This window comes from Arachis duranensis, chromosome 7, assembly GCF_000817695.3.
Source record: "Arachis duranensis cultivar V14167 chromosome 7, aradu.V14167.gnm2.J7QH, whole genome shotgun sequence".
Classification (NCBI taxonomy): Eukaryota; Viridiplantae; Streptophyta; class Magnoliopsida; order Fabales; family Fabaceae; genus Arachis; species Arachis duranensis.
Window position 1 is genome coordinate 1,232,011 of NC_029778.3, and position 19,073 is coordinate 1,251,083.

The 19,073-nt window shown below is 34.3% G+C and overlaps 3 protein-coding genes and 1 pseudogene across 8 annotated transcripts; all 4 read right to left on the minus strand.

Moving 5' to 3' along the window:
- Positions 1-1,225: 1,225 nt before the first annotated feature.
- LOC107496045 (disease resistance protein RPM1) lies at positions 1,226-11,846 on the minus strand. 5 transcript variants are annotated; one of them, XM_052251435.1, is made up of 4 exons: positions 11,376-11,846; positions 10,735-11,045; positions 8,106-10,295; positions 1,226-1,348 (listed from the first exon to the last, which is right to left on the minus strand). In XM_052251435.1, the coding sequence occupies exons 1-4, from the start codon at positions 11,654-11,656 to the stop codon at positions 1,230-1,232; spliced, it is 2,901 nt and encodes a 966-aa protein (XP_052107395.1). In that variant the 5' UTR covers positions 11,657-11,846; the 3' UTR covers positions 1,226-1,229. The 5 variants fall into 5 exon arrangements, with proteins under 5 accessions (XP_052107395.1, XP_052107391.1, XP_052107392.1 ...); XM_052251431.1 differs by having other exon boundaries at positions 1,226-1,680; positions 8,384-10,295; positions 11,376-11,834; XM_052251432.1 differs by having other exon boundaries at positions 1,226-1,724; positions 8,428-10,295; positions 11,376-11,833.
- Positions 6,538-8,095, minus strand: LOC107496046 (probable amino acid permease 7; annotated as a pseudogene).
- Positions 11,847-12,057: 211 nt separating the features above from the next.
- Positions 12,058-14,800, minus strand: LOC107496128 (probable amino acid permease 7). The gene is made up of 7 exons (XM_016117323.3): positions 14,601-14,800; positions 14,215-14,451; positions 13,719-13,812; positions 13,424-13,638; positions 13,195-13,328; positions 12,894-13,121; positions 12,058-12,555 (listed from the first exon to the last, which is right to left on the minus strand). Exons 1-7 carry the CDS (start codon positions 14,677-14,679, stop codon positions 12,154-12,156), a joined length of 1,389 nt encoding a protein of 462 aa, XP_015972809.1. The 5' UTR covers positions 14,680-14,800; the 3' UTR covers positions 12,058-12,153.
- A 2,341-nt stretch (positions 14,801-17,141) lies between these two features.
- Positions 17,142-18,853, minus strand: LOC107496129 (uncharacterized). 2 transcript variants are annotated; one of them, XM_016117324.3, is made up of 4 exons: positions 18,694-18,853; positions 18,426-18,613; positions 17,679-17,836; positions 17,142-17,401 (listed from the first exon to the last, which is right to left on the minus strand). In XM_016117324.3, exons 2-4 carry the CDS (start codon positions 18,595-18,597, stop codon positions 17,294-17,296), a joined length of 438 nt encoding a protein of 145 aa, XP_015972810.1. In that variant the 5' UTR covers positions 18,598-18,613; positions 18,694-18,853; the 3' UTR covers positions 17,142-17,293. The 2 variants fall into 2 exon arrangements, with proteins under 2 accessions (XP_015972810.1, XP_020982665.1); XM_021127006.2 differs by lacking the exon at positions 18,694-18,853 and having other exon boundaries at positions 18,426-18,684.
- Positions 18,854-19,073: the final 220 nt, after the last annotated feature.

Sequence of the window (19,073 nt, forward strand, 5' to 3'; positions counted from 1 at the left end):
TTTAATAACTAATTTAAATTAGTTGAATGTTTAATTTATTCATACATTTAAATAAATATAAAAAAATTTGAATTTTATCTTATGTATACAAACACCAATTTTAAATTGCTCCAAAAGCTAAATTTTTGTTTACATATATGGTACCAATAAAGCTTTGTAGTTTGTGCTTAGCAGCAAGTGCCCTACTAAGTATGAATGTCCACTCATGCAAACATTAAAAGAGACAACAATTATTCGTGATTTCATGTATTGTTATTATAAAGAAATGGCAATATGTGTTTGATCAAGTGCGTGATAACTTTTCTAGAATCCGAGGTTGCCCAACTTCTTGTTAATTTCATAATAAAGTAGTCGAGTCAAATGTATGCATTCACTTCCTTTAATAAAATCCTATAATAGGTTGTAGAAAACTAATTATCAACATAATTCTAAAATTTTAAGTTAGAGCTTTTGCTCCTCTTGTAAATTAAAATTCATTATTTTACTAGTTTGTTGGATATTATTTCCATGAGAGAAACAAAAGTACTTCTCCTAGAAATTTAAAAAGAAACAGAAGATAATTACAATCATATCCTCAAATTGGAAATGCAACTTGTTTTGTAGGAATCCAATGTTTGAACCCTCAGTTGATTACATGTGAAATAATATCCTACATACTTTTAATTTTTAATCTAAATAAAAAACAAATGATACCAATACAAGTAAATCAAGAAAAAAGCTTTCTTTATTTGATGTGTATGGTCTGCTGACCGATGATAATGCCTTGTTTTTTTTTCTCCTTTAATCCTTCCTTTCCTGTTTGTTTTCCACTACTTGAACACCAAAAATATAATATTAGAAAATTTTATAACAAAAATGTTAATTCTCTATTTACCACCACATGACACTGTCTGGGTTGAATATATTTGATCCGAATACCTGAATTTCCATAAAAAGAAAATGGATAGGAATATGATATGTCACCAATTGCTTGAGAAACAAGCCATAACTTTTCAGTTCCACTCCAGCTACTAATTCCTTCAAAATATCCTTTTTTCTACATCAATTTGTATGTACAAGAAAGTTAAATACATGCATTGAGTTAAATGGTTCTGAATTACATGAGAGTGGCTATAATTAACTTAAAACTAATAGGTTAATAACGCTTATGAACACCAAATATACAAGATGAAAAACATTTTGGAACAGAGTTTGTACATGCATCTTTTAAGCCTTTTGCATTCAACCATTTAGGCAGCCGAAAGAGATCTGATAGCTGCGGATGCCAGATCTTGTAAAACCTTAACTTTAAGTTGTCCCCTCCTGGGAGGAAGGCGCGGCGGAGTAAGTTGCGGGGGAGGGAGCAAAGGTGGAGAAATATCCAGTGTTGTGTTTTCCTTTAATGGGGTAGAAATATCATTTGCAAATTGTCTTGGCATGTCAATGTCTTTAGGATTATTAAGAGCAATATCATTTGAATATTGTATTGGCATGTCAATGTTGTAAGGAATATTAAGAGCAATATCATCTTTAAATTGTATTGGCATGTCAATGAGGTAAAGATTCTTAAGAGCTTCCAAATTTTGAATAGCATCCGCCCCTTCTATTATTTGAGGGCATGAGCCCAGCCGCAAAACTTCAAGCTTAGGCAGTGCCCCTTTATCTATCTTTAAAGTCCTCAGAGTATTCATCCTCTGCAAGGTTAACTCCTTTAATTTCTCAAACCAACCGCATTTAAAATGTACCTTTGAGTTCCAGCAATAGTGATCAAGATGGAGTTCCAGCAATTCCGGAAGGCCTTCGAGTTTAGGCAATGGATCTTGAGCTAGCCTTGACCCAATCAAGCTTAACTTAATAAGATGCTTAAGCTTGGGAATCCATTCTGGCAATCTCTGTAGAGTCCCATTCAGGTAAAGACGTTGCAGGTTAGCAGGAGGATCAACTAATGCTTGCAGTGCAAGAAATCCGCAGTTTTTGGCTGCCTTGATGGATAGAGAGCAAAGATTGGGCATGTTCTTTATGGCATTACAAACACCATTTCCGTTTACTTCACTTATCCCAACAATGCCCAACTTCTTCATGTTGATCATATTCTCCATTTCTTGAATAATATCATCCCCATTAGCTGTACTCGTATCCACCATCGCAAGACTCTGCAAATCTGTTAAACCCCCAATCCCTCCATTCAACCTGACGCCTAATAAATGCTGCCGATGTTCTTTGGAAGCAAAGGAGTACGATAAAAAATGTCGCAGCTTAACAAGCTTGTTGATTTCCATAGGTAGCTCGCGTACCTGCGTATCTCTAAGGTTTAGAGTTTGTAGCTTTTGAAGCTTGCCAATGGACTTGGGAATTGTCTTGATTTTCGTCTTCCTTAAGCTCAAATACTTCAAATTCAATAAGTTTCCTACAACTTCAGGAAGATGATCAAGTGGAAAATCTTCAAGGCCTAATGTCACCAAGAGAATGAAACCGGAAAACAAAGATTTTACCACAGATTCTGAAAGTTCTTCAATGCCACAACTAATACAGGATCGCACCCGAACAAAACTTTGATCATTTCCAATAAAAGCACTTTTGTCAATATTCTGGATTGATATACGCCTCGTCCATTCATGAAATCCGAACTGTTGCTTGCTCACCACTTGGCAAAAGTTTAACTCCTCACACTTTCTGACAATAAAGTCATGCATCAAATCATGGACCCTGCAACTTTTAACCTTGCCATTGACAAACACATTGGAGACTTTAACCAAACTTCTACGAATGAGCTCAGCTAAGTAGTCCTCTGCTGCTTCCTCAAGTGTTTGAGCGCCAAACATCTCATTTTCATTCACGAAGCCCTCTGCTACCCATAGCTGAATAAGCGTTGAACACTTGATGGAGTAGTCTTGGGGAAAAAGGCCAAAATACAATAGGCATAACCTGAGATGGTAAGGAAGATCATGATAACTTTCTAGCAAGACTAGATAGAAGCTTCTGAGATGAGGATCACTGAAGAATTTCGAGCGAAGGCTATCATATACCTTTTGCCATTCAGATATTGTTTTCTTCTTAGTTGAAAGGAGGCCTGAAATAACTACAATGGCAAGTGGCACTCCCTCGCACCTCTTAACAAATCTTTGAGACAATTCATTCAGATCTTCAGGACAACCATGATGGTCAAATTGAAATGTCTTCAAAAGAAAAAGCTTCAAAGCATCATCAGCAGGCAATGGTTTTAGCTCGTGGATATGAACCGGAGCAGAACGTCGACAAAATTCAGCTATTCCTCTGTCCCTTGTTGTGATGATGATCCTGCTTCTGATGTTGGTATCATCAGGTAAAGCATATTCCATGCATTCCCAAAAGTTTATTTCCCACACATCATCAAACACGATCATGTAGCTCTTTCCTTGCAAGTAGTCTCTTAGTTTTTGTGTCAAATTACACTTGTCCCCCTCTTTTTCCCTGTTCTCCACAAGATACTTTTTACCATCATTCTCATACAAAGTTTGTATTGTAGTCAGCAAATGTTCCTCTTTGAAGGAATGAGACACAGTGATCCAAGCATAACAATCAAAATCCTCCTTGTGTTTGTTGTAAAGATTCCTTACAATAGCTGTTTTGCCTTTACAGAGATATTAATAACAAAAGAACGAAATTAAGTTAGGTAATGGTTATGATATTAGAGAATAGAGAGAATGTTTGTATTTAAATATAAACTATTCTTACATGAATACGTTCCATAAGGGGAAAAAAGTATACCATAAAGCCACAATAAACTTTAACGAATCACTAATATGGAATTTCAGATCTTTCAATTAGTCCCTAATCCAATTCATCTATAGTAACAACACTCCAGTAACTTAGATAAACTCTTAAGTATAAAACTACTTGTAAAGTCTTCAAAGTAATAACTGAGAAACATGAATATTACCGAGTCCTCCTTCGCCGACAACGGAGATGATGGTGCGCCTGGCTTCTCTATGTATGAGCCATTCAGTGAGCAACTTCTTGGCATAATCAACTCCCACAAGTTCATCATCTCTAATAAAATGGGCACCCATTCGAAGGTCATAGCATGTTCGTTCAGCCACATTTTGTTCTGATGATGGACTGAGCCCAAGAGCTTGCTTATCTTCATAGAGCTTCCGTATGGATGCTGTGACATTCTCAATCTCAGATGCCATCCGGTGCCGGGGTACCACAGTTGTTATCATGAAAACAAACTTGGATAGCATGCTGTGGCTTACATAACAAGATTCAGAGAAGAAACAAAACTTAGTTAAATCCAATTAACAGACAACTAGCCTATAGCTTATATAATTCCCTTTTATCAACTAAAATTTAAGTGGCTATTGTATGTGCTAGTCTATGTTATGCATGTCAACTCTCTCTTTTTTTTATCAGGTCATTAGGTGTAAATCCTCGAGTATGTATCAACCGGGAGCCAACCATCCCTAACTTCGTCAGACTTCAACCTTCAGTGGGTGATGGGAGACTGGCTACGAAAACTGCTGCATAGGTGCCATTGAGTTAATACTCAGATTGGTCTTTAAAGTTACACTTGTACCTCAAGTTAGTCTTCAAAGTTTTCAATTTAGTTTCCCAACTTGGTATAGTGCCTGGCCCTGTTTCCATCATAGAACCGTAGCGTGCTAAGATAGGCTAACGCCTGTCACACTTGACTGTCTAAAGATTATTTGATGTGTCAATTGAAACTTTTTACCTCAATTTGCTCCTTAAGAAATGTTTAAAACCTTTAAGTGAAATTAAAATTTGGCTTTTAAAGGCTTCGTAGTGAGAAAATTGAGGTTAAAAAGTTTTAGTTGCTACGTCCAATAGCCATTTAAAAGTCCAACATGATATCCATTGGTCTATTTTAGCACATTAACAGTTCTGTGACAAAAACAAGTCAGAAACCAACATGAGTCACGAATGCTAAGTTGGGAGTTGGGAGACCAAATTGAGTAAATTGAAATTTTGGGACCACATCGAGACACAAGTGTAACCTTAGGACCAATTTAAATATTAACTCAGTTGCCACTCCTAAGGAAGCTCCATTTAAGGGTCTGCCGCTGGCCAATGGGTTGCTGCATACACAAGGCGGGATTTGAACTCCCGATACTTGCTTAAGCGGACGAGTGAACTGACACTCTCTCCTTGCACAAAGCTTATTTTGAGAGTAAAGTACATTAGCTTAGGGTTTTGACTTTGATTTCTAATGTATAAAGAATAATACATGAAAAGCAGAGATATAATTGGCAAGTAAAGAAGATCCTTGCCTTTGAGAAGGGTGAGGTGCAAGTTTGATGATGTAAAAGTCAACGGCATCTTCGATGCGAAAGGCAGCATGCCTGAGTTGGTTGACCCACACCTTGACCGCGTGGTTGGAGGTGTCTGCAGTGTCTGCCTTGGCATCAGCATCCTTCAAGTAAGCCTGTATCAAACACAGTTCCACTTTCAGTCCTTCAACTTTCGTCCGTACAACTCCAAGCAGCGTCACTTCCTCATTCAGCAGCTGCGCCAGCTTCGTAATCAAGCTGTCCACCGCAACTGATGCCATCTCAACAACAAATCAAAATGGAGGAGCACTAGGGATCCATCAGAGGAGCATTTTATGATCAACCACTTTTTAATTTTTCATGGCTATGGCTGCCATGATAGACCCCTCGTGATAAACGCATACTATATATTATACATTTATACTTTAATAAATAGAGTAAAGTAACGGGTAAATATATGAGAATTTATATTTCGAACATATTAATTTTTAAAAAAATTATTAATAAATTTTTTGCGATAATTATAGAGGATAATTTAAAGCATATGTTATCTTAAAAAATATTATTAGTATTTTGTTAGGGATTAATATGTTCAAAGAATAAATTTTTAAGAATTTATTTGTTATTTTATTCTAATAAATATTATATTATTTAAAAATTAATTAAAATATATGTAAATAATGTTAAATTTAATATATTTTTTAATTAAAATATATGTATAAAGTTATATTTTTATTTGTTTTTATTTTTGTATTTATTTTAGTTGACAAATTTAATTTTTATTTGTTATTCTTTTTGTTATATATTCTTGTGAAGACATTTTTTTAAATTGTTAATTTGTATGCATTTTTATTATTTTTTTTATTTCATCTTTTGTATGTATATTCTTTGTCTAAAAATTTATCTTTGATTTGTTTATTTTTTTCTCTTAATTTTTTGATTGGTATATCATTTTTGTCTAATGATATGAGAGTTGGTGAAGTTGATTTCTATAATCAATAAAGAATATAAATTAGCAAAATAAATGATGTTTTGAATTTTTGAATTTTTTTGTAATGTTACTTGTTTATTTGTTATAACAAGAGTTGAATTTCAGTATTTTTTATTAGGATAAATATTTTAGTAGTTGAGAGTTTTTTTTTAAATATAAAATCATTTATTTGAACTTCAAATATAAGTAATATAAATTTAAAATACTATTAAAAAATATTTAATATCATTTTTTTTAATGAGCATATAATAAAATTTGTGTTAAACATATGCAAATGATATATGAAGGTGAATAGTGACTAGTTCTTCAGGACTTGTTGACTTGTTTTCAACTTAATTTTTGAGTTATTATTCCCTGAATGGAACCAATGAGAGTAAACAAACCAAAAACAAAGCCTAAAATGCTTAAACTCCGAAGCATGATCCACTTAGCACTCCATGCTTCAGTATTAGACAGACCTAAGTACATTTCCACTGGAAAATATATGGTTAATGGCCAAAAGATTAAGCTTCCTAGTACTCCCAAAATCTGGTTGAAGTAAGGGAACATCAATGCAATCACCGTGGTTGATGCCACGTAAGCGGTTCGGAAAGACAGCCTCAGAAAATTCAGTTCAAAATCCGGTAAAAATGGCAGTTTCAAGAAATACGAGTGATTCACAAAATTCACTATCCGGGTATTGAAAAATTGAAAGCGAACCAATTCTCAACAATGGCGAAAAGTGGCTGACTATACACCTACACCAAAAAAGTGAAAGAGATACTTATTTTAAAACAGAGAGAATATCATAGCAAACATGATAAACTACACAATTATTTGATGATAGTTTACTCCAACAGTGAAATTAAAGAACCACATAAAAAATTTAGAATAATACTACATATCTAAGTCTTTTTCTTAATCAAGTCCAACCAAGTTGGTCTAACATAACGAAAAACAATTATGACTAGTATTATTCTACGTCTTATTATTTATTTTGGTTGGACTATGATTCATAAAAAGACTTAGATGTGTATGATTACTCTAAAATTTAACGTTTGATATATATACTAAAACTATGTTGTATTTGTGTACCTGATATGCACCAACAAGGTGAACCACAATACAAACATTGGCAAAGTTAACAAGCCAATAATACTTGGAGGATCCAAAACCTGTTAAGAGGTTTCCTGGTGTGTAATTACCAAAGGCTGCATATCCAGCTCCTCCACAGCCAAGGTAGAAGAACGTTGTGATTGCGACCGATATCACAGAGGCCTTCTTCATAGTTTGGTTTTCCGGTGGAGGCGACTTCAGAGTATCCTTCAACAATCAAAGCAACTTATATTAGAATCTATAGTAGTTAAGTTCTGATATGATCATAGGGAAGATATACCTGAATTTCCAAGAGAATTGTTGAGAATGGATAGGAATATGATATGTCACCAAGTGCTTGAGCAACAAGCCATAACTTTTCAGTTCTACTCCTGCTACTGATTCCTTCAATGCTACCTTCAACATATCCTTTTTTTTTCTACATCAATTTGTATGTACAAGAAAGTTAAATACATGCATTGAGTTGAATGGTTCTGAATTACCTGAGAGTTGCTATAATTAACTTAAAACTAATAGGTCAATAACGCTTATGAATACCAAATATACAACATGAAAAACATTTTGGAACAGAGTTTGTACATGCACTTTTTAAGCTTTTTGCATTCAACCACGGCGCACCTCCATTTAGGCAGCCGAAAGAGATCTGATAGCTGTGGATGCCAGATCTTGTAAAACCTTAACTTTTACTTGTCCCCTCTTGGGAGGAAGGCGCGGTGGAGTAAGGCGTGGCGGAGTAAGGCACGGCGGAGTAGGTTGCGCGGGAGGGAGCAAAGGTGGAGAAATATACAGTGTTGTGTTTTCCTTTAATGGAGTAGAAATATCATTTGCAAATTGTCTTGGCATGTCAATGTCGTAAGGATTATTAAGAGCAATATCATATGAAAATTGTATTGGCATGTCAATGAGGTAAAGATTCTTAAGAGCTTCCAAATTTTGAATAGCATCCGCCCCTTCTATTATTTGAGGGCATGAGCCCAGCCGCAAGACTTCAAGCTTAGGCAATGCCCCTTTATCTATCTTTAAAGTCATCAGAGTATTCATCCTCTGCAAGGTTAACTCCTTTAATTTCTCAAACCAGCCGCATTTAAAATGTACCTCTTCACTCTCACAATAGTGATCAAGATGGAGTTCCAGCAATTCTGGCAGGCCTTCAAGTTTAGGCAATGGATCTTCAGCTAGCCTTGACCCTATCAAGCGTAACTTAATAAGATGCTTAAGCTTGGGAATCCATTCTGGCAATCTCTGCAGAGGCCCATTCAGGTAAAGACGTTGCAGGTTAGCAGGAGGATCAACTATTGCTTGCAGCACAAGAAATCCACAGTTTTCGGCTGCCTTGATGGATAGAGAGCAAAGATTGGGCATGTTCTTTATGGCATTGCAAACACTACTTCCATTGACTTCACTTAACTCAACAATGCCCAACTTCTTCATATTGATCATATTCTCCATTTCTCGAATAATTCCATCCCCATTAGCTGTACTTGTATCCACCATCGCAAGACTCTGCAAATCTGTTAAACCCCCAATCCCTCCATTCAACCTGAAGCCTAATAAATGTTGCCAATGTTCTTTGGAACCGAAGGAATAAGATAAAAGATGTCGCAGCTTAACAAGCTTATTGATTTCCATAGGTAGCTCTAGTACTTGTGTATCTCTAAGGTTTAGAGTTTGTAGCTTTTGAAGCTTGCCAATGGACTTGGGAATTGTCTTGATTTTCGTCTTCCTTAAGCTCAAATACTTCAAATTCAATAAGTTTCCTACAACTTCAGGAAGATGATCAAGTGGAAAATCTTCAAGGCCTAATGTCACCAAGAGATTGAAACCGGAGAACAAAGATTTTACCACAGATTCTGAAAGTTCTTCAATGCCACAACTAAGACAGGATCGCACCCGAACAAAACTTTGATCATTTCCAATAAAAGCACTTTTGTCAATATTCTGGATTGATATACGCCTCGTCCATTCATGAAATCCGAACTGTTGCTTGCTCACCACTTGGCAAAAGTTTAACTCCTCACACTTTCTGACAATAAAGTCATGCATCAAATCATGGACCCTGCAACTTTTAACCTTGCCATTGACAAACACATTGGAGACTTTAACCAAGCTTCTACGAATGAGCTCAGCTAAGTAGTCTTCTGCTGCTTCCTCAAGTGTTTGATCTCCAAACATCTCATTTTCATTCACAAAGCCCTCTGCTACCCATAGGCGAATAAGTGTTGAACACTTAACGGAGTAATCTTGGGGGAAAAGGCCAAAGTACAAAAGGCATAACCTCAGATGGTAAGGAAGATCATGATAACTTTCTAGCAAGACCAGATAGAAGCTTCTAAGATGAGGATCGGTGGAGAATTTTGAGCGGAGGCTATCATATACCTTTTGCCATTCAGATACAGTTTTCTTCTTAGTTGAAAGGAGGCCCGAAATAACTACAATGGCAAGTGGCACTCCCTTGCACCTCTTAACAAATCTTTGAGACAAATCATTCAGATCTTGAGGACAACCATGATGGTCAAATTGAAATGTCTTCAAAAGAAAAAGCTTCAAAGCATCATCAGCAGGTAATGGTTTTAGTTCGTGGATATGAACCGGAGCAGAACGTTGACAAAATTCAGCTATTCCTCTGTCCCTTGTTGTGATGATGATCCTGCTTCTGATGTTGGTATCAGCAGGTAAAGCAAATTCCATGCATTCCCAAAAGTTTATTTCCCACACATCATCAAACACGATCATGTAGCTCTTTCCTTGCAAGTAGTCTCTTAGTTTTTGTGTCAAATTACACTTGTCCACCTCTTTTTCCCTGATTCCCTCCACAGGATACTTTTTACCATCATTCTCATACAAAGTTTGCATTATAGTCTGCAAATGTTCCTCTTTGAAGGAATGAGACACAGTTATCCAAGCATAACAATCAAAATCCTCCTTATGTTTGTTGTAGAGATTCCTAACAATTGCTGTTTTCCCTTTACGGAGATATTAATAAGAACAAAAGAAAGAAATTAAGTTAGAAAATGGTTTTATATAAATATAAACTGTTCTTCCATTAATTACGTTTCACACGGGGAAAAGAGTATAAAGCCACAATAAATTTTAACAAATCACTAGTATGGATTTTAAAATCTTTCAATTAGTCCGTAACATTTCAATAATATTTTGGGATTCATCTCTAATAACAACTCCTCTAAGTATAAAACTAGTTGTAAAATCTTTTTAAAGTATATCTGAATATTTATTATAGGAGATTACGTATTTATTATTATGATTCTCTTAATACCTATAAATACCCTTTTATGTTGTATCATTCCAAACAACTTGAATAGATAACTTGAATACACTCAATAATACACAAATTCTTTTTTTAGCTTGTTTCTAACAGTAATAACTGAGCAATAAGAATATTACCGAGTCCCCCTTCGCCTACGACGGAGATGATGGTGCGCCTGGCTTCTCCATGTATGAGCCAATCAATGAGCAAATTCTTGGCATAATCAACTCCCACAAGTTCATCATCCCTAATAAAATGGGAACCCATTCGAAGGTCATAGCGTATTCGTTCAGCCACATTTTGTTCTGATGATGGACTGAGCCCAAGAGCCTGCTTATCTTCGTAGAGCTTCCGTATGGACGCTGTCACGTTCACAATCTCAGATGTGATCCGGTGCCTGGGTACCACACTTGTTATCACCAAACAAAACTTACACAGCATACCACGCCTTTCATCACAACAAACCAAAGTTAGTTAATTTGCAACTAACATACTACAAACTCATAGCTTATATAATGGTAAAGGCTCGCAGTTCTGTGACTCCTTAAGTAACAATTTAGTCAAATATGTCTAATAATTTTTATCTGAAGACAAATACACGTCAGTTTCTAACAATGAATTATAGCTCAAAAGGTATAGTTTCTCCATACTCATCTAAGAGGTTGCGGGTATGAATCTCCTATCTTTGGTAAAAAAAAAAATACACGTAAGTTTCTACCTTTTCTCTCGCTACTTTGTTTATTTCCTATTCTAACATTTATGCAAATCAAATGCTTGCCTTTGAGATGGGTGAGGTGCTAGTTTGATGATGTAAAAGTCAACGGCATCTTCGATGCGAAAGGAAGCACGTCTGAGTTGGTTGACCCAAACCTTGACGGCGTGGGAGGAGGTGTCAGCAGTATCTGCCTTGGCATCAGCATCCTTCAAGTAAGCTTGGATCAAACACAGCTCATCTCTCACTCCTTCAACTTTCGTCCGCACATCTCTCAGCAGCGTCACTTCCTCATTCAGTAACCGCGCCAGCTTCATAATCAAGCTGTCCACCGCAACTGATGCCATCAAAATGGAAGAGATCGTTCACAGATAATGCAAATTAAACTTCAACTCACCTCTTCCCTTTTGCCTTTAACTTATTCCCTGCTTTACTTTAGCTTTGCCTTTATACTTTTTCTAAAGTAACATTTCTTCTCAATTAACCAATGAATCATATGTTTACAAATAAATAAATATATAGGAATCTGTATTTGATATCTCAATTTTTTTATTATGTTATTATTATTCTAATTATTTAGTAAAAAAATGTGTAAATCAATATGTATAAATAAATATACGTAAATATATAACAACTAATTTAACATTTTTGTTGCCAATAAACTATAACTCAAATGACATAATTTTCTCATACTCAGCTAAAAGATTGCAGATTTGAGTCCCTTTATCTGGTAAAAATCTTTTTACCTTCTTAATGAACATATAATAAAACTTGTGTTAAACATATGCAAATGATATATGAAAATGAATAGTGAGTAGTTTCTCTGGGATTCTTTGACTTGTTTTCAGCTTAATTTTTGAGTTACTATTCCCTGAATGGAACCAATGAGAGTAAACAAACCAAAAACAAAGCCTAAAATGCTTAAACTCCGAAGCATGATCCACTTAGCACTCCATGCTTCAGTATTAGACAGACCTAAATACATTTCCACTGGAAAATATATGGTTAATGGCCAAAAGATTAAGCTTCCTAGTACTCCCAAAATCTGGTTGAAGTAAGGGAACATCAATGCAATCACTGTGGTTGATGCCACGTAAGCGGTTCGGAAAGAAAGCCTCAGAAAATTCAGTTCAAAATCCGGTAAAAATAGCAGTTTCAAGAAATATGAGTGATTCACAAATTCACTATCAGGGTATTGAAAGCGGAACCAATTCTCAACAATGGCAAAAAGTGGCTGACTATACACCTGCACCAAAAAAGTGAAAGAGATACTTATTTTAAAACAGAGAGAATACCATAGGAGACATGATAAACTACACAATTATTTGATGATAGTTTACTCCAACAGTGAAATTAGACAACCATATAAAAAATTTAGAATAATACTATATATCTAAGTTTTTTTTGTTAATTAAGTCTAACTAAGTTGGTCTAACATAACGAAAAGCAGTTATGACTAGTATTATTCTAAGTCTTATTGTTTATTTTGGTTGGACTATGATTAATAAAAAGACTTAGATGTGTAGTAATATTCTAAAATTTATCGTTTGATATATATACTAAGACTATGTTGTATTTGTGTACCTGATATGCACCAACAAGGTGAACCACAATACAAACATTGGCAAAGTTAACAAGCCAATAATACTTGGAGGATCCAAAACCTGTTAAGAGGTTTCCTGGTGTATCATTACCAAAAGCTGCATATCCAGCTCCTCCACAGCCAAGGTAGAAGAACGTTGTGATCGCCACTGATATCACAGAGGCCTTCTTCATAGTTTGGTTTTCCGGTGGAGGTGACTTCAGAGTATCCTTCAACAATCAAAGCAACTTATATTAGAATCTATAGTAGTTAAGTTCTGGTATGATCATAGAACAGATATACCTGAATTTCCAAGAGAATTGTTGAGAATGGATAGGAATATGATATGTCACCAAGTGCTTGAGCAACAAGCCATAACTTTTCAGTTCTACTCCTGCTTCTCATTCCTTCAATGCTACCTTCAACATACCCTTTTTCTGCATCAAATTGTAGAGTAAGAAAGTTAAATGCTTTTGAATTGTAGCTTGCAACCGCACGAATCAAGCAACTGTCTAAAGAGTAAAGACCATACCTTTGATTTGCAGAATGGAAAGTCCCATTCCTATGAAAGAATAAGCAAATGACATGATTGAAGCAACAACCGAAAGCCATTCAATGTTATGGAAGTTAGGTATCTGTGAGAGTACAACTTGTATAGCCCCAAAAATTAGCATATAATATGCATCTACAAACTCACAGGCTACTTCTTCTTCATTGGTATGGTAACAAATTGAAACCAAGATTGTTCTGTAGTCACAAACTAAACTAATATCAGCAATAATGCATATAACAAGAGAGTACTAGTCTATAAGTCTAAGATGATGCACCTTATGCTGATAACTGATGTAATAACATAAGCAATTCCAAAACCATATAAGCTTATATTCACAAGAAGGCCACATAACCGTCCATTCTTTAGTCCTGTAATTCAGCCAACAAGAATCTTGATGCAAAGACTTAAAAAGAGTAAGAATAATCTAAGAGACAGAGACCGAAATAAATTTCAGTATTCTATTTGGTGCAAAGTAAGAGACAGAAATTGAAATAAGAATAAAACTCTAATTTAATTTGTACAAAGGATAAAATTGAAATTAATTAATTAAAATGAAGGTATTTTAGATATAAAATATTATTAAAATTTCAGTCACCGTCTCTGAACATTCCAGTCCCATGTGTCCTTGAAATACTGAAATTTTAAGGATGGAGACAGAAATTTTAGTACCAATTTCTGAGCCAACAAATATAATACTGTGTCTCAGTCTCTTAATCTCTGTTACAGTGCCTCAAAACAACCACTAAAGAAAAGTAACGATGAGAATGTACCTAGATGAGAATGAACAGCATCAAGGTAAGAGGCACTACGGTGAGGTCCAAATTGAGGATGTGGAGAACGGTAAGTGTTGGAGAGAAGGAAAGAAGAAATGAGAGTGAATGAAGCAATGATGAGAATGGAGAATGGCCCTGCAATCCATCCAAGCTGTCCAACGCTCCATGCCAGAGACAGCACTCCTGATCCTATCACTCCTGTCACTATGTGCGCCACCGCCGTCCACACCGTCCCTATTCATCATTCGTTCATTCGTTCATTCATTCTTCTACATTTCGGCCGCAATATTGTTGCTGCAGTGCCAACTGTCTTGGCAATTGGCTCTGCAGCAATTATTATTGCGGCCGTTACATTTAGATTTTGAGACATGAGAAAAACAAACCTGTTCTTTTGAGAGGGTGAGAGAGCAACAATGGTGTCTTGTCATCATTACTTGAATCTGGTTCTGCTGCTAACCCCATGTATGTTTCTTGCTTTTAAGGTTTGTTGAGATCAATCGTCAATAGAGATGAGAAGTTGTTGACTCTTTATATCCGCCTCTTCCTCACAAAAGCATAATAACGAATCGCATTTAAGGTTTTCTACTTTCTTTTATTAGAGCCTTAGCAAACAGAGCATGAATTATTACTTCTTTTTTTATGAGGTTTCTTGTTGGTATTATTAAAGTATGTAACGTGAGAATGACATGATCAACATATAGATGGAAAACGTGCTATTTATTTAGAAAAATAGCAGAGACCCATTAAAATTTATTGTTTTTAGTCATAAATTAACCATCAGTGTGTATTAAAAATATGTTATTAAATTATTAGACTAGAGTAATTAAGTTAATGATTAAGAATTATAGTAAAAAATAATCAATTCAGATAATCTTTTAGCATTATTTATTTATTTATTCAGTAATTAAAAAACTGAACATGTAAGTGTATGAACCACAATATTGGTTTGGCACAAGTACGAAATAGTATCACGTAATCTGTGTTGACTAATCAATCCAGCATTATACGGAACTTATCTCGGATCGGTAACAAATCTACGTTGAGATCTTCTTATGGATGGTATCTTAAACTATTCAAAGTGTACTCAGCACACCTTGTTAATCGAAGCTTATGTAACCGAAAACTACATTCGTTATCATATGGTTTAAAAAAAACTAATATATTTTATACAAATGGTTTTTTAAAAAAAACTAATTTGAGTAAATCAAATAACTACATTTAATCTGCGTATTATTCCTAAATTTCTAATTGATGAATTTGGTACGTTCTTCTTCTTCATTCTTATTGACCAATTTTTTTTAATTTATCTTAAACTTTTATTTATTTAATTTTCGTCAAATATATGTATATAAATCGTTTGAAAAAATAAAACTTAGTATTCTGAAAAAGAAACAAAATTCACGTTTTTTTATAGGAATGGCATAAATAGTGCCGTCTGTTTCCCATGACTTACATGTTCAATTGTTAAATTTCTTCTCTAACACAGATTTTAAATTAAACTGTAAACAGATTTTAAATTAAGTTGTAAAAATATGTTCAATTACAAATTTAACGTTAAATTAAATTTCATGGTAATCAATCAATTAACTTTTATTTTACTAATAAATTATTTTCATGCAAATTATTGTTGATTTTTCAAGATTATTCTATAAATAAATTATTTTTTTAAGATAATAAGACGATAATTTATTTGTCTAGAAATTATAATTTTCCTGTCATACATGCTTTTGTGTTTTTACTAACAAATTAGAATTTATTTTCAATGAAACTAAAATTTATTTTCAGTGAAACTAAAATTTATTTTCAATGAAACAAAAGTATTTCATCAAAAGATTAATTTGGTCTCCTTAAATAATTGAACATAATATTATTAATTTTGTCTAAAACAATATTTTTTTTATTTTTCAAAATAAAATTGACCCAAAAATAGAAAAAAAAAACAACTAATGAAAATATCTATTTTAGTATTGCCATCAAAAATAGGATAGCATGAAAAAAATCCAACCAAATATTATACTACCATTATATCATCACAATAAACTATAACACCACCAACTAAAGAGACATGCAACAAATATGAAAGAGATCATGCTAAAATTTATGCTATCAACCAGTCCACATTATACCATAATTACATTTTTATCTTCCATCACGTGAAATTAAGATGAATTATATTGGCATTTATGATATCTTCCAAATCTCTATTTTCGTTTTTTCTATCTCCATAGTTCATACTAACCAACTATGTTAAACACGATCCCAAACCATTGACACTAAAGTTCAAAACTAATTAATATTTTCCATGTATTCTATTTGCTAATATAATTATTTCTTTAATAAAATAAAAAAGATAAAATTCCCAAAATAAATTTTTGTATTGACTTTAGATAAAAATGTAAACAGTAAAATTTTCAAACGTAAATAATTACGTATTTATTAAATAATTTTCATTATTCATAAAAGAGTGAATAAAAACATAAATTAAGAAATACATTTGAAATAATAAATTTGATTAAAAAATATAAATAAGAAGAACATATCCAATTCAAAGTTTGATATTAGTTTTGAGAAAAGGATTGGAAGAAAATGAATTTTAAATGTAAAACAACGAAGAAGGGAATAAAAGAAACTGGTCCAATTTGAATTGTTTTTTTTAAAAAATCATTTGTATAAAATAAATTGTTTTTTTTTAACCATATAGTAATACATGTCAACCATCCAAAAATAATTTCATATGAAATCGACTATCAGTGAGTTTCTTACGCCTAAGGTAAGCGAGTTTGTAATTAGTGGCTATAGGGTGCTCTAAGAATATGCGAGTATTAATTGCTTGGATTGTTTAATAGTTCCTTGTGAAAACATATGAGACATTCCCAATTCAAAACCTAGATAACTACCAATAATGATGTAACAGAGAATATATAGATACTGCATACATGCTTATCTTTCATGTTGAATAGCCTCAATAGTTTTCTGGTACATCTCAATGTAAACCACTTGTTGCAAAAACAAAGCTTGCAAACCAAGAATCCATCAAAGACAAAAGTCCTTCTCAATAATGTTCTATTGTGCATCATCAGAGAGCATTTATCATTCTCTTCATCTCAGCAGACCTCCTGGGATCCGGTTCGTCTATTGCTCTCTCTGTAAGTACTTGCTTGATGCGGCACATTGACTTCCGTACCTGATTTCACAAACAAACTTCTCAAGAAGAAAACACTTAAACTAATCACCTAGTGTTTCTCTCTAATCTGTATTCTGTCCTATGCAAACATTTCCTACGAGAAAACCATTTAATTTTGATGTACTGTTGGGATAAAACCATTTTACACGGCATCCAATCACATAATGTTACATTAGCAAAAATAATTACACAGAACATGAAAATTAAACTCAAACCACAAAAGTATCACCATAACCATTGTTCTATGAAGTATCCACATATAATTATATATATATACCTTGGGGATGCGTTCTGGGTTAGGAAATCGTAGGTTCTGGGAATTGAGCATCTGGCGTTGAGTCATGAGCATGTTTTTCTCCTTCAACAACACATACCATAACTTATGAAGATCATCCCAAGACTTCAAACGCAGTTCGGAGGCCTTCCAACCCCGACCTAACAACAGCAGATAAACCAAGTAACTAACCAACAAACCCATCACTAGAGCATAATTGGTACATCTTTTACAGCTGCAAATAAGAAAACCACATTCATAACACACAAGCAACAAAAATGAACATCCAAACACAAAGTGAAATCATGTACTTTTGGTTAACATTCCCCAATCTTGTTATTATCATTGGTCATTTGATCTTAACTCGAAGTCTGCAACTGCAATTGCGCAGCAATATTACTATTGTGGTGCATTCTGCAATGCAATCACAATAGCAATTACATCCCAAATAGCTATGATTTTCCGAAAAAACACAATAATTGCTACAACAACCACAATTTTAAATAATTATAGCAATTCAGGAGTATTCTATATGCAAATTTAGGTTTAGGCCAATTAGCACAATAATTAGTAGATATAAGCTTTGATTTGGATACAATTTAGTGAGCTAACTAACCACAAAAACAAGTGAAAGTTACCTAAGCTGGAAATCAAATTCTATAGCTAGAATCAACTTGGGAAACAAACAAAAAACCTAAGTTATTTGTAACAATGGAAATGAAGGAAGAGAAAGAAGCGCAAAGTGGATACCATATACAATAGGTTTATCACTTTCCATGTCCCTGTCAACCTCGAAGAACTCCTCAAGAGGGTTGCGGGGTTTGTCGCCGGAAGCAGTGGCGGCTCCGGCGGAGGAAGCATAGGTTCTGGATCTAGCAGCTGCGGCGAACAGTGTTCGCCCAAACGTTCTCGACAAATACATCACTGCCACGTGGCCTCTGCAACAATGATCGATTTGGTTGATGAATTAGTTCATTTCATTTCATGCTCACAATTGAAGAGAAGAGAAGAGATAAACCTTTTTTAAAAATTGAAATATTTATGGTTTGGAATTTTGTTTCAGGTCGCCGGAGTGAGGTGGCTGCAGGCTGCAGGTGGCTTTTGTGAGTGAAGCTGCAACTCAGCTCGCGCAACAACAAATCCTTACAAGGCTTTTTTTGGGCCTTCTTTTTTGGGCTACTTTTTTTCGCCTGTCCAAAAACCAGTTAGAAGCCCATTAGAGATATAGGCTACAGCATAGTACATTTTTTTTTTCCTTAATGTCAATAAACATTTTATGTTACCAAAAACAAACATGTTATGAATTAATATATCTCTGCCTGGCATAGTTAGTGTGTAATTCTTTTATTGGGCCTAGGCCCTGTTTACTACACCAAAAAAAAAAAAATATATATATAT

Excerpts from the sequence above, each read along its gene's own strand:
- LOC107496045 (XM_052251431.1), bottom strand. The coding sequence starts at position 11,656 with ATGGCATCAGTTGCGGTGGACAGCTTGATTATGAAGCTGGCGCGGTTA. Across the intron at positions 11,046-11,375 it reads GCACCTCACCCATCTCAAAG|GCGTGGTATGCTGTGTAAGT; the intron begins GCAAGCATTTGA and ends TTGTGATGAAAG. Across the intron at positions 1,681-8,383 it reads GAGAAATTAAAGGAGTTAAC|CTTGCAGAGGATGAATACTC; the intron begins CTTGCAGAGGAT and ends AAAGGAGTTAAC.
- LOC107496128 (XM_016117323.3), bottom strand. The coding sequence starts at position 14,679 with ATGGGGTTAGCAGCAGAACCAGATTCAAGTAATGATGACAAGACACCA. Across the intron at positions 13,639-13,718 it reads ACATCAGTTATCAGCATAAG|AACAATCTTGGTTTCAATTT; the intron begins GTGCATCATCTT and ends TTGTGACTACAG. Across the intron at positions 13,329-13,423 it reads TTCCATTCTGCAAATCAAAG|AAAAAGGGTATGTTGAAGGT; the intron begins GTATGGTCTTTA and ends AATTTGATGCAG.
- LOC107496129 (XM_016117324.3), bottom strand. The coding sequence starts at position 18,597 with ATGTATTTGTCGAGAACGTTTGGGCGAACACTGTTCGCCGCAGCTGCT. Across the intron at positions 17,837-18,425 it reads TGATAAACCTATTGTATATG|GTCGGGGTTGGAAGGCCTCC; the intron begins GTATCCACTTTG and ends TGCTGTTGTTAG. Across the intron at positions 17,402-17,678 it reads ACCCAGAACGCATCCCCAAG|GTACGGAAGTCAATGTGCCG; the intron begins GTATATATATAT and ends TTGTGAAATCAG.